This window comes from Phlebotomus papatasi, chromosome 1, assembly GCF_024763615.1.
Source record: "Phlebotomus papatasi isolate M1 chromosome 1, Ppap_2.1, whole genome shotgun sequence".
NCBI classification, from domain to species: Eukaryota; Metazoa; Arthropoda; class Insecta; order Diptera; family Psychodidae; genus Phlebotomus; species Phlebotomus papatasi.
This window is the reverse complement of record NC_077222.1, coordinates 24,860,605-24,876,093: the sequence shown is the minus strand read 5'-3', so window position 1 is coordinate 24,876,093 and position 15,489 is coordinate 24,860,605. Positions and strand designations below refer to the sequence as shown.

The window sequence follows — 15,489 nt, the reverse complement described above, 5'->3', positions numbered from 1 at the left end:
GGAAAATGGGGAATAATATGACGGTTGTGACGGTTATTACGAAAGTCACTTGACGTCGTAATAACTCTGAGATTACTCGCCCACGACTAAAATATGACGCGGCAAAATGGGCTCTTCCAGTGACTTCCAGTGTCCCTATAAAAAAAAATCTTCCCCTGACGGAAATTTTATTTGTCAAATGGCAAATAAATTACTCAGTGCTGTGAATTTGCAAAGTAGTTGATATTTTCGTATGTTTTCTTAAGAATAGTGTAGGGGAAAGTGACCATGCTTGATACTGTAAAATGATGTCCAAGGTTTGTGATTTTTTTCTGATTAACACACAAACCGAAGCGATTCTTCCACTATGACAAAAAAATGTCTCACTTATTAGTTTCATAGTCCTACCTCACATAGTTCCTGGAAATCTTTAGATTTTCCTCAAGAAGAAAATGAAAATTCAGTGGCGACTTTTATACAAGTTGGGTCCGGGGTCTTCCTGTATAATAATTGATTCGACAATTCGGAGGCCCATTTTCACTGTAAAAATTTCACTGGATACAAAAAATTGCACATCAATATTTAGACGGAACTCTAATCTATCTGCTTAAATCGTTTGTACGACTGGTTATTAGTTTTAAAATCACTTTTATGTAATTTTTCTAAGCCGTGTTTTTATGACATTAGGGCACTAGCGAAAACCATTTTTTCACTTTGAGTCCATGAAAATGTCACTCTGCAACCTTAAAATTCAGGCAACAGGGTTGAAGGTTATGTCAATTGTCGATAAAATTAGAGGATTACAATAGGTGTAATTATGAAAGAATCACATCTAATGATAGAGTTGCCACAATTAAATTATCATTCATGGACCCTTTTTAAAATATAGGATGGACACAGGTAGAATTTATGAATTTGTCACCACCCACAAAAGCAGTGTCCCCAAGTAAAAATATTTTTACATAAATATATTAATACTGATGAACCCTCTATGTGCCTATGATAGTAGTTTTCCTGAAAAGCGACATTAATTAAGAAATACTTATAAAATATCATGTATCAAAATTACAGTTTTGGACCTATTTTTGATTTTTGCTTGGTGAAACTAGGAAAAAAGAGCTAGGATCCTATTTTTTTTAGGAAATGTGAGGCTTAGCACCAGCTATTGAAATATATTGCGATAAGTCATAACTATTGATTAACATAGAAAATAAATAGTTATTATTAAGCTTGGATCGTATCAAGCATGGTCACTTTCCCCTACATTCGAAGGAAAAGCTCTTTCGTTTTTTAAAAAAAACATCCTTTGGAGTGGCTTTTAGTACTCCATGGTAGAGTAAATTTCAAAACGGTAAAATAACTAATATATTTATACCTCAATGTTGTGTATACACTGACTAAAATTCGGTAGGAATACGACTAATTTTCAAATTTCCAATTAGGGATTGTATTTTGTAAGACTTTCCATTTAAACCCCTATTTTAAGTGGCTTGGTGGAGTAGAAGCACTCAAATTGGCATCTGAGTGGTTTCAAAGCGTTATTATGGGAAAGGTCAATTTTTTCACACTTTTACGGCACAATCGGACAGATTGCATTATCTGAGCGGAAAATGATGTATGGACAAAATGTAGACACAAATGTCCTCTACAATTATGTCGAAGTAGTCATCAAAATCGGTTCAGCGACAGTCGAGATAATTGAGGGTACCGATGGTGCGTTTCCTCGAAAACCATTCTCACAACCGGAAGGTTATGCGGATGTGTCCGTGGAAAGTTTGGAAGTGGGCGAATAAAGTCTTACGACGCTTACTACGGAATTCCTTACGCTGATCCTCCTGTTGGGAAATTGAGATTCGAAAGCCCTGTTCCCTATTCCGGATGGACAGGATACTGGGATGCATCGTAACCCAGAGATGATTGCTTGCAGGAGAACCTTTACTTGCCTGGATATCCTATCTCAGGTTCGGAGGATGGTTTGTTCCTCAATGTCTATCGACCAAGTTTTTTGAATAGAAAGAAGAAAATTCCGGTCCTTGTATGGATTTATAGAGGTTCATTTTTTGCTTTTTCATCGAATGCTGAACTTGTCGGACCTGAGTATTTAATGGACAATGGAGAAGTGGTCTTGGTGACTCTGAACTACCGTCTTGGTATTTTGGGTTTCCTCTGTTCAGGAGATGATGCTGTTAAAGGGAACTTTGGCTTGAAGGACCAACAACTCGCTCTGAAATGGGTTGCAACTAATATTGAATTTTTTGGGGGAGATTCGTCGTCGATAACACTTGCCGGGCACGGTGTTGGGAGAACCTCTGCCAATTTGCATAATGTTGAATCCCAAAATCCCAAGGTACGAAACTTCGCATTACCGGGCTTTCTTCGTTTCTTGACCGTTCCACAATGCTCTTGTTTCAGCACTATTTCATCGCGCTATAATGATGAGTGGTGTAGCCCTCACTCCAATGATATATCCAATTGATTACGAAGCGCAATTTCGTAAAGTTGCTAAACTAATTGAGTTGTCGGATTGGGAGACTGGTACGACCACCAATTTAGCATAGTTACCAAATGAAGAAGCTCGATGGACTTAAACTTATCCTGACTCTAAAGTATTTGCTTTTGATGCCTAAAACTCCTCCTTTTTCACTTCGTGCCTGCATTGAGGGTGACTGGGAAGGAGCTTTCATGACCGAGGATCCACGAACAGTTTGGGCCGAAGGAAGATTTGTTCATAAACCTTTCGTAGTTGGTACAGTCAGAAAAGAAGGAGTCGTTCAATCGGTTATCACAACTGAAAAAAAGCCTTCTTGATCAATTTAATAAAAACATCTATCATTTTCTACCGGTCCAACTGGACTTTCATCCGAAATACGCTTACGACGTTATGAAGTATTACTTAGGGAAGAAAGACTACATCGACAGTTCTAATCAAGCAGATTATTTTGAGGTTAGGCCAACAGACCAAAAACTACTAGAGAATGAGGAAAATAGATATTTCTTTTTATTTCCACTTGTACGGAGATAGATGTTTCAGAAGAATTTCGGTTCGACAGAATGTAGCAGGAAATAGACGGAGACACTGAACCTTTCTTGATTTTCACAATTTTATTCTCTACGACGTTTCGAGGATGGATGTCCTCCTCATCAGGTCTTTGTGAAAATCAAGGAAGGTTCAGTGTCTCCGTCTATTTCCTGATAGATGTTTCCGTTATCCCATGGTATCCATGGTTAACCCGTACACAACTTACGCAGACGTCAAGAAAAACCCAGTGAATATTTAAGAATTTGCATACTAGGTAGGAGAATTTTACTATGAAAGGGAAGAGAAGGTGTCATCAATGATCACTTGCAGAGCGAGTACTCTCTGGCCAACCTTTTACACAATACTGAAGAATACTTAGGTGTAGGACAACTCGATGACCTACCTTATCTCTTTACAATTCCTTCTAACTTACAACCGTTTGAGGTCGATTCTCCAGAAAGAGAATGAGTGATACCTACGCCCGTACTACAGTTAACTTCGTTTCACGAGGAGAGATTAAAGTCTGACGCACCTTTAGACCTTGTACAACTGAAAACGCCGATCAGAGATCTGATCAACTGAAACGAGATCAAGATGAATCGTTCGTCTCAATAGCTAATAACATTGATACCGATATGTTAAAACTTTTTGAAAATATTGACAGTAGTGGTGTTAAGTCAAAAACACTAGAGTTATGTATATTATCATAAAACTCAAAATCACTTGAACGATTCTGTTCTAGTTAAACTTTGTACTTTAATTTTCTAAAATGTAACGAAAATTTAACAACTAATAAATCTAATAAATATATAAATATGCAAAAAATCATTTGTTGGACTTTTCTGTCGCAGTCATTCTTAAGAAAATCTATTTCGCAAATTGTAATTCTTTTTCTGAATCTTGACCATTATACTATCTCTGTATTTTCTAGTATGAATCGTAAACTGATGCAGATGGCTCACAAAATTACCAAAATTTTATTTCAACTTCGGAGACTATAACTTCAGTGATATATAATCTTCTGCCTAAAGCAATTAATTGTAATTTATACAGTGTTTCTTACTACATACATACATTTTATATATCGCGAAAGATTTAAGGCCGATCTTTATTAACTGAATATAGAATAAATCTTGCAAACTCGTTTGGCAAAAACAAATATATAAAGTGCCAGTGATATAGAATTTCTTTCCAAAAAATCTCTTAGTTGGTCTCAAGCAATAGTCTCCAACGGAGGCTAAAAATTTAAGATGAAATTGGAATTCTTGATTGGATTTTTTGTGCAAGTTTTACATTGATAAGATCACAAAATAGTAGTGAAACCGATACCGATGATGCGTCTTTTCGAAAACCATTGTCACGACCGGAAGTTTGTGTAGAGTGCGGATGTGTTCGTGGAAAATTTGAAAGTGGACGAAGGAAATCCTACGACGCATTCTACGGGATCCCTTACGCCGAACCTCCTGTTGGAAAATTAAGATTTGAGAATACTGTTCCTCATTCCGGTTGGTCAGGATACTGGGATGCTTCATATCCCAGAGATGACTGTCTTCAGAAAAATTTCTTTTTGAATTCATCAATATTTGGCTCCGAGGATTGTCTGTTCCTCAACGTTTATCGACCATATACATGGAATAGAAAGAATAAACTTCTGGTATTAGTAGGAATTCATGGTGGTTCCTTCATTGATTTCTCATCGAAACCTGAGTTATTTGGTCCTGAATACTTAATGGATAATGGCGAAGTGATCTTGGTGACTATGAATTATCGACTTGGTATATTGGGATTCCTCTGTTCAGGGGATGAAGCTGTAAAAGGGAACTTTGGATTGAAAGATCAGCAAATGGCCCTGCAATGGGTTGCAAAGAATATTGAATACTTTGGAGGAGATTCCTCTTCAGTAACCCTTGTTGGAGTAAGTGCTGGAGCCACTTCAACTCATTTGCATATGATGAACTCAAAATCTCAGGGTGAGGAACCTCATTAGCATATCCGTGTTTTATGTTATTCGAGCTCTTTGGTTTTAGCTTTATTTCATCGAGTTATACTCATGAGTGGTACAGCCCTAGCTCCTTACATGTACCCAATTGATCATGCTGCACAATTTCGGACTGTTGCGCATTTAACTGGACTTAAGGATTTCGATACCGATTCTACATACAATTTGGCATATCAATTGAAGAAAGTTGACGCTAAAACTTTTCTGCTAACTCTGGATATGCTATACAGTTTTTTTGCAACGCCCCCAGCTCCGCTTCGTCCTTGCATTGAGCGTGATTGGGAAGGCGCTTTCATGACTGAAGATCCTCGAAAAGTTTGGGCTGAAGGAAGATTTGTCCAGAAACCAATTCTTGTTGGAACGGTGCCTAACGAAGGAGCAGCACTATCCATTATCACTCTAAATGATGAACTATTGGATCAGTTCAATAGGAATATCTACAATTTCCTTCCGATCCAGATGGAATTTAAACCAAGATACATGTCAGATGTTCTGAAATTTTATTTCGGAGACAGGACTACCATCGATGCCTCAAATCAAGAGGCTTACTTTAAGGTTCAACTGGCAGCACAATTTATTTTCACTCCAAACGCATTAACTCTGTGATACGTTGTTATTTATTTCAGATGTTCGGTGACAGAATGTTGCGGTATCCTTTGATCAATCTAGTTGATCAGTACGTAAAATATGCCGACGTTGAGAAAAATCCCATCTTCATTTACGAGTTTGACTTCGAGGTTAGACTTGGCTTTTCCCAAAGAAGACTCCTATCTAATAGAAATATTTCATTCGTTTACAGAGTTCATACAATTTTATAAATTTGATTACCGGAACAGAAGAGTACTTCGAACCGTCAAATGGAAATGATTTTCTGTACGCTTTTACCATGGCCTCGCTCTTTGAACCTTTCGAGGTTGATACTCCGGAAAGTAGAATGAGCGATATTTTAGTTCGAACGGTGGTAAACTTCGTTGTTCAAGGAGAGGTTAAAGTTTGGAGAACCTTAAGACCTTGTACAATTGAAACTTCTTTTCCATCTTGTGATCGTCAAGTCTTTCAGAGACATACAAAGTTGGATCCTAATCAGGTAATGGTGTCAATTTCAAATGAAATTGATTCGGAAATGTTCAAATTTTGGTCAAAGATTGATAATGGTGTTAGGCTACATTCCATTAAACGCTGTACTGGAAGTGATAACATAACATGTTTCTAAAGCATTTGATGATGGAAATAAAGAAAAAAAAGCGAATGAGTTTTTAAAATTTAAGTTGATAATACTATAAATTATTTAATAATGGTAATATTTATTTTATTACACCTCAGAGAAGTAAGTTTATAATTCTTTTACTGTTTACTAATGATCCTTGGTTGACTTATGAAGGTGATCCTGAAGACCAGGAGTCACTATCTCAGATCATTTGGCTGCAATGTGTACTTCATAGTTGCCTATTAAAATTAAGTTTTTTAATAGAACACGATAATTGCTCCTTTAGTATCAATTCAAATCTTTTGATTATTTTTGCAATTAGTAATAAATATTTTTCAAAAAGTGTTTGGATGAGAAATAAAGAAAAATATGACAAGGTTATCTGTTTTATTTTAAATATCTCTTATACGTTTATTTAAAAAAACATTTTAGTAAGTTAAATTTATTTTAATTACTATTCTAACTGCCATCGTTAAAGACAATTTATATTATGTTAAAATGTTCCTAGTTTTTGCATATTTTACTCAAAATAGCTAAGAGAATACAACTTCTGAAAACAAAGACAAGAAAAAAAAGTAAAGCTCTATTACTAACAAATGAAGTGAGAGGAAAAGAAATCGCATTTTTCCTGGGAAGAGAATAAAAGGAAAATAAATTCCCACTGCATAGGAGCTATTGCAAATGATTCTTTTCTACCCGGGAAAAATGCCGCAAAATATGGAAAATAAATAAGAAAAATTTTTCTGTAGCACAACTCTCCCTCAACAAAAACAATTCATTTTTCTCTATTTTTTCCACCATCGCGAGAAGCACAATGAAGACGGTAGCACCTGGTATTCCTCTGGCCCATTAAATTAATTTCCTCTCTCACTTTTCTTATAAATTTGTATAAAATATATAGAGAGAAAGAACCATCGTGTTCCACGCCAAATCATGGAGGTTGAGTACCCCATTCCATTAAAATTCTCTTAGCTAAATAGTGGGTGGATGTTCCGTAACTTGATATCAAATTTTTGCCAATCTTAGTTCTGCTCTGTTGCCTTCATCGTCTATAATTCTATCGTCACGGTAGATAATTCTCTGAATCGCGCACCCTGTCTCAAAGGGATGCTCGGAAAATTGTTGATGGAATGGGGATTCATTGAGAAAAGTCTGTCCATGGAGAAAGAGGAAGTAAGATCATACAATAGGTCTCCGAAGCTCTATATCTTGGCAATTTTCCTGCCTTTTCCCATTTCCCATTCACTCTGATTGCTGGAACAGCACAAAAGGAAAGATGAAATTTACCCCTCTCAAAAAATCCCTTTTAATTCGTCTAATTGGGTATGTGGTGATAAAATTGACATTTAACCAGTGTCTCTTCTCTTCAAAAAACTGAATTAGTGAATTGGCTCTTAAAGTACTTCAGTGTTTCTCTCAATAGAATTGAAATTTCAATCTATTTTTCCCTGCACGATTTTTAGCTCGCTTTGAACGACAAATTTTCTTCCTCACTTTTCCAACTATTCTCCAGGGAAATTCCTTGTTGAATTCTTTGTCGCTTTTTGCAAGAGCGAAATTATGGTATCACTTCTTTTAACTTTATTGAATTTCTTGGACAGTTTGACTGAAAAAGCTTAGTCACAGTCGTGTTATTTTGCATTTTTTTCCTTCTCCTTTTTCTAATAGAAAACAGAGTTTGAAGTTGAATTTAAATTTGATGTGTTCTTTTCTTTAAATGAAGAGAATTAACCACTTTAAGTCAGCTCTTCTAGCGTCCCATGTCCTTCTGCGTTAGTCCTAGAACTATGATATGTTCAGTAATATTGTAGGGTTTATCGAAACCTATCGATTGGTGTTGAATATAATTGATTGTGTTAATTAGAAGTTGAGTAACTGCAATTCTTCCTGATAATAAGAATTTTTGACGCTATGGATACTAGTGCCCGAAAAGCCAATATCCCGAAATGCCAAAATCTTGAAAGCCAAATTCCCGAAAGCCAACATCCTGAAAGGACCAAGATCCCGAAATGTCCAAATTCTCTAAAGCCAAAATCCTGAAAGAGCGAAAATTTCGAAAGGGCTAAAATCCCAAAAGGCGCAATTTCCGAAAGCTAAAATTCTGTAAGCCAAATTCTCGAACGCCAAAATCCCAAAAAGGCCAAATCCTTAAAGAGCCAAAATCTCAATAGGTCAAAATTTCCTAAAAGACAAAAAACCGAATTTCCAATAACCAAAATCCCGAAAGTGCAAAAATGCCAAAAGGTTCAAACTCCCGAAAGCCAAAATCCCGAAGAGTCAAAATTCTAAAAGCCAAGTTCTAGAATGCCAAAATCTCAAAATGGCCAAAATCTTGAAAGAGCCAAAATACCAAAAGCGCCAAAATCCTAAAAGAGCCAAAATATCAAAATTTCCGAAAAGCCAAAATCCCGAAAGGTCCAAATTCCCAAAAGGTTCAAACTTCAGAAAGCCAAAATCCCGAAGATCCAAAATTCTAAAAGCCAAATTATAGAATGCCAAAATCCCAAAGGGGCCAAAATCTTGAAAGAGCCAAAATACCAAAAGGACAAAATTTCCGAAAAGCCAAAAAACCGAATTCCCGATAAGCCGAAATCCCGAAAGCGCCAAAATCCCGAAAGGTCTAAATTCCCGAAAGGTCAAAACTCCGGAAAACCAAAAAGAAAATTGATTTCCCAAAAAGCGAAAATCCCGAAAAGCTAAAATCTCGAAGGTGCCAAAATTCCGTAAGCAAAAATCCCGAAAGGGCCAAAATCCAAAAAGCTCGACATTCCCGAAAAAACAAAAAAACTGAATTCCCAGAAAGCCAGAATCCCGAAAGCCGAAATCCTGAATTCATAAAAGTGTTATAGGTAGGGGAGACCAGGGTAGAATTAGCCACCCAATAAAATTTTTCATTGCGTATAATTTGTACAAAAAAAGTTTGTATGAGGCTGATAAATATTTCAATGAATTGGAAGGGAAGTATATATTTAGAATAAAGAGTGGTTTCCTCAATATTCCTTTGGAGGCAAACTATAAGACACCACTATCTAATACTATACGTAGATTTCTTCCCCGGTCTCCCCTACTTCTAAAATTGTATCTGTTCATCTGTGCGTATTGGAGCACAGGGAAACTTTCTGTGTTTTGGGAGATTAATTCTACACATTGTCCTCCATATACTCAACTACAATTTTTCTCAACTACAAAAATTTAAATTTATACAGAACCAATAAATGTACTTGCAAATTGTACTGGGACATGAATCCATTAATAAATATTAAATAAGTACATACAGTGAGTGTCAATAGTTTGTTGCCTAATGGATGTTTGAGAAATCAAGTGAAAAAAATGATAGAAAAAAATACTTTTCCAAATTTTTCTTTTTGCAGATGAGTTCCTTGTAATCCGTAGATATTATTTATAGTTTTCAAAAAAAAAAATAATTAATTTTATTTCATATCAAAAATAATTGTTTTCCAAAAGTTGGTCATTTTTGAAAAATCAAAAGTTTGTTGCCTCATTAAAAAAACTAATTCAAAATGGTGAAAACGTGCAACCAACTTTATGTAAACCGGTTACATTTTGAGCTTATGTCATTTGATAGGCAAATGGTGGATTTGTACATTTTTAAGGCTGTCAATGGTAAATATATAGGTGTAAAAGTGATGATAAATAACAAGAAATAATCAGTTTTTTGATAATTCATAATTTAGGTTATAATGGCAAATTACAAAAAGTTGAAAGGTGGGATATTGTCCAGAGATACTGCTGGAAGGAATCGGCGTCGCTTAATTACCAAATTTTATGGAAATTCATGAAAAGTTATACATAAAATGGTCAAATATTATAGTTATGAGGCACGAGTACATCTGAAAAACGCTACTGGTAGACCCAGGGTTTCGACTCAGAAAGTCGATAACCACATTCTAGGTATCTCTGATAGTAACCCCATGATGTTTGCTTCAAAAATTCAAAGTCGGCTGGTTACAGAAGGCATACAGGATTCAAATGCTTCGAAAATCAAACTCAAAATGAAAGAAAATATAAGAATAGGTACTTGGCTCGCAAGATTTCATTGGTAAGCAAAACCAAACTGCGTAAGAGGTTGTATTTTTACGTTTTTAGCATGCTCCAAGTGAATTTACAACCTTTTAACCAGATTGGTTTTGTTTACCAATGGAAACCTGCAAACCAAGTAATTATTCTTACCACTTTCATTAAATTGCGGTTGGTTTTGAAGCCTGTATGCCTTCTGTAACCAGCCGACTCTGAATTTTTGAAGCAAACATCATGGGGTTACTATCAGAGATACCTAGAATGCGGTTATCGACTTTCTGAGTCGAAACCCTGGGTCTACCAGTAGCGTTTTTCAGATGTACTCGTGCCTCATAACTATAATATTTGACCATTTTATGTATAACTTTTCATGAATTTCCATAAAATTTGGTAATTAAGCGACGCCGATTCCTTCCAGCAGTATCTCTGGACAATATCCCACCTTTCAACTTTTTGTAATTTGCCATTATAACATAAATTATGAATTATCAAAAAACTGATTATTTCTTGTTATTTATCATCACTTTTACACCTATATATTTAACATTGACAGTCTTAAAAATGTACAAATCCACCATTTGCCTATCAAATGACATAAGCTCAAAATGTAACCGGTTTACATAAAGTTGGTTGCACGTTTTCACCATTTTGAATTAGTTTTTTTAATGAGGCAACAAACTTTTGATTTTTCAAAAATGACCAACTTTTGGAAAACAATTATTTTTGATATGAAATAAAATTAATTATTTTTTTTGAAAACTATAAATAATATCTACGGATTACAAGGAACTCATCTGCAAAAAGAAAAATTTGGAAAAGTATTTTTTTCTATCATTTTTTTCACTTGATTTCTCAAACATCCATTAGGCAACAAACTATTGACACTCACTGTAGTTTCGTTCCTTTTAGGATTTTGACCATTCGGTATTTCGGCTTCTCGGTATTTAGCCCTCTTCAGGATTTCAATCCAAACAAAACAGGTTCGACCTAGTGCGAACTTAGAGAAGTGAAATAAATAATTTCTATAAAAGTGACCTCTTCTTCAAAAGTGCTTTTTGGTATAATATTTTGGAATTCTTAAGTTTTGGGTAAAATACCGTAATTTATTTAATTTTTTAAGTTGTTTTTTTTTTAACAAAATCGCCATATACATATAAGGTAATATTTCGAATACTTGCAGACATAATTTAAAACTTAAATTAAAACCGACCTAGTTAAAATCATGTAAAGCCAAAGTCCCGAATGGTCGAAATCTCAAACTATCCTGGATTTTCACTTTTTGGATTGTAGATTTTCGGGTTTTTGGATTTTCAGGATTTTGGCTTTTCATGATTTTATTGTTTTTTTTTAAGATTTCTTAGATTTCAGGTTTATAATATCGTATAATAAGAAACATTTTTGAATTTTGTGTTAACAATTCTAAATAAATCATTTTTTAATGAATAATAGAAAATATTTTTTTTTGAAAAAAAAGTAAAGCAAAGGAATTTCTAACCGGAATCAAGAAACAAGAAAACAGTCAAAATCGGCTCATAAGATATTGTAGCTCTTGAACTGTAAGCTAATTATCAATAAAACAACATAAGACTAAGGTAATGGAATACCAGTCTAAAGTGTCAAGTTTAGCCGATAGATTTATTCCCAAATAAAAAGTAAAAATAAGCGATATCTTCAAATAATTATGAACTTTTCAACGATACCTTATCGCAGACAGTCAAACTAATAACCTTATTTTTTTTTTATAATTGTTTAGTCTCAAATTTAACTAATGTGTAGTCATATGTTTTTTGTTTGTAGTTGTTTGAAAACGGCGTTTGTTACTGAATCTAAGAGGGGTATCTTCATCCGAATGTAATTTAATTTGCTACCCGTGAAAAATTTCGACTTTAAATACTGAATTCAACTTTTTCAACGCATTTCTCCCAACCGACTTAAGGTAAAAGAACCAAAAACAATTCTCAATTTCGTCTCATTTCATTCAGCACGTGCCAGAGTATCCATCTCCGAAACAATAACATTTTCGAAAAACAGTCAGATGGTCCGTGTACAAGGAAATTAACCCAAACAGTCACATTCGGACTATTTTGACGTACAAGAAAATATTTGAGGAGAGAATTTAATTAAATTAAAACAAAACATCCTTTTGGGATTGAGAATGGTTGAGGAAGGGATTCTGTTGCATACAGAGTAGGAATATGACTGGTATTTTCAGAGAAAGTTATTCTATCATCGAAGTGTGGTCAAAATTTGTGCCGTATGTGGGTTTACTCTTGAGAACATCTTAAGTTTATTTTGGGCTAACTTTTGAATGATATCAAATATGAGCCGAAGGGTCAAATTTTGGGGTTTTCCCACACTTTCTCCAGGTTAATTAAAATATTGGTCTAGACTTTTTTGGGAGGGTATAAATGAAGAAAAAAACGAACATTCTTTCTATTGTGCTTTCTTTCGACCGCCCCGGAAAGCTCGATGGGAGATAAGGGTGCTTTTTCTGCCAGCCATGAAATTTTCTACGCAGGTGAAAAAAGGGGAAACACGACGGAGAATGAAAGAGCTTAAAGCTTGGAAAATTTAATTAATTAATCATAAAATTTATTGCAATCACCATGAAGCATTTTCAGTCCTAACAAACACATGCCAGTGTATTCTATCATGTGCAAATATTGCGCCATGTCATGAAACTTAAATTCGGAAAATGTAATAAACGAAAACCATTTTCCAAATAAATTTATGCCACATCATCGTCATCAAATTCACCAATACACACAGAAATGTGGAGAACTGGCAAATGTACACACAGTTTTTCCGAATTGGGGGGGGGGGGGAAGGGGCGAAAGGGGTGAATGTTCCAGTAGATGCGGGAGGGATTCATGGAATTAGAGGTATAGCATCCATGTTACCATTCAACTCTTGTTTGCTGCTCAGCTTGTAACACTTATTGTGGTTTATGCAGCAAATCAATTTGCTTGATGAATGAATGAATAGATTATGTGTGCATTTCAGCACCCACTCATTCAATTTCACCCCCAAGCACTGTCTTCTGCCACCCACAACTGATGTTTTTTTTCATATGCAATAAATCGCCTTATTTACTACAATTTCACATGAATTCAGATGGAATTGCACCAAGAGAAAGAGGTCTGGGTTTAAAAAATAGGGTTGGAATGAGATTTCGGTAAACAAGGTTTGGATTAACACTAAACATGAGTTAAATATACCCGACTATTGCTTAGCCAAAAGAATTTTGAGTGTAAAATCTACATTTTTTGAATATACTTAATCCATCCCTAAAGTTTAGAGTCAGATATGTAAACTACTTTTTGAATTATTAATTTCAACACACTGATATACAGACGGCGCCACTATTGACAGAACCATTAAATTTTTAGAAAGTACCACTAGTCTTCATAATTTATAATTAGTGAAAACGTGAGTTAGGAGCTCTGACAATAATCAGCACAGTTAATAAATAATTTACTTAAAACTAACTACAAGGGATAATTCAGTTCGGAAAGTTCGAGCTAACGCAAAGAACAGTCGCGGTTAACTTGGGGTACCCGGAAAACCGAGAGACCTATACAATTTTCTAGGAAATCAGAGGAACTTGTACTATTTTTTTAGGGAACATGGGTAATCCATACAATATTACAGGGAACCAGAGGATCCTGTACTCTGTATTTCAAGAAGCATCGGTAACGCCTATAATTATTAAGGGAAGTCGGGGAACCCATACATTTTTCAGAGAATCCGAGGATTCTTTTCAATTTTCTTTAGGAAGCCTAGGAAATTCATACAATTTTTCAGAACTTACAGAGAAACTGGTAAACCTATACAATTTTTTCGGAAAGCGAAGAACACCTACAATTTTTCAGAGAACCCGGGGAATCCATTCAGTTTTATTGGGAGCTCTTTTATCCCAAACAATTCTTTAGGAAACTAGAGGAACTTGTGCCATCCCGAAGAACTCATACAATTTCTCAGAGAACCCAGGAATCCATTCAATTTTTCAATTTTTTCAATTCGAGGGACCCATACATTTTTTTTTGAATTCGTGGAGAAACTGGGGTGATTATAATATATTTTTTAGGAATTCTTTATTTCTTTCAAAGAACTCGGGGTATCCGTACAATTTCTCCGGAAACCCGAAAAAACCCTACAATTTTCCAGGTGACCCAGAGAACCCATATAATTTATCAGAGTATCCTTCAAATTTTTAGAGAATTCCGGTAATCCAAAAAAAATTCGGGGAACTAGAGGAACCGGCACTATTCATCCCATACCTGTTTTCCTTCTGTGACTGTCTCCCGTTTCCTTGGTTAATATTTAATACTTTTATATAGATATTTAATCATTCCATATTCACATAGATTGATCTGCACTCGATTGTATGAGTTAGCATATACGGCCTGCGACCCAGGGTTTCTGCCGTTTACCTGGTGAGGCCGGTAATGGTAAGACGGCGGCAGACGCAACGACAAAACAGAACATTGGGATAATAAAAATCTTATCTTATCTTTTCTTATCATATTACTTTAGATCACTTGCGGAATCTATATCTTTTCACGGAATCTGAGAAACCCCTATTATTTTCCAGAAGATTTAGGAAACCCATAGATTTTATTAAGTTACCTTTACAATTTTTTTTTAAGGAACTCCGGTACCCCATACAAGTTATAAGAGTATCCGGAGAATCCCTCCAATTTTTTTAGGGAACCCCAAACAATTTGTCAAGCAACCATAGGAAGCTTTACTATTTTTTAGGAAACTTGCGGAATTCCTATATTTGTATAGGGAACCTAGGCAACCTATTGAATTTTTTAGGAAACCTATGGAATTCTTACAATTTTTCGATTAATTCGAGGAACCCAAACAATTTTTCAGAAACCCGGAAAAGCCACAATTTTTTCGGAATTCACGGTGACACCGGGGAGCTATTACAGTTTTTTTTTGGATCCCTTGTTTAAGGAACTTGGGGAACCCATACCATTTTTCTGGAACCCTGGGTTCCTTTGGAATTTTTAAAGAAACCTGGGGAACTCGAGGCGCTTTCACTGTTTGTGAATTACCCCTTGACGAGCCCCAGTATCTGATGAAAATTTCACAACCAAAAATTTCTCAGTGTTGAAAATGTAACAAAAGCACCTGGAAAAATGCACAATGGCATTGATGAAGTACAATGGAACAAACATGACATTACTATGCATTATTCAATCATATCAAATTTAGCAATCGATAGGGAATGTCTGC

The 15,489-nt window shown here is 35.3% G+C and overlaps 2 protein-coding genes across 8 annotated transcripts in view; both read left to right on the top strand.

Moving 5' to 3' along the window:
• LOC129799810 (carboxylic ester hydrolase-like) overlaps nt 1–8,238 on the top strand; it is a 70,726-nt gene extending 62,488 nt beyond the window's left edge. Inside the window, exons 4-7 of the mRNA XM_055844037.1 lie at nt 4,286–4,968; nt 5,026–5,552; nt 5,624–5,734; nt 5,797–8,238. Of these exons, the coding sequence (XP_055700012.1) occupies nt 4,286–4,968; nt 5,026–5,552; nt 5,624–5,734; nt 5,797–6,210 (1,735 nt within the window). The 3' untranslated portion in view covers nt 6,211–8,238. The remainder of the gene's footprint in view (nt 1–4,285; nt 4,969–5,025; nt 5,553–5,623; nt 5,735–5,796) is intronic.
• Nucleotides 1–15,489, top strand: part of LOC129798300 (polypyrimidine tract-binding protein 2) — a 712,220-nt gene that overhangs the window by 111,619 nt on the left and 585,112 nt on the right. The gene's annotated exons all lie outside the window — the stretch shown is intronic.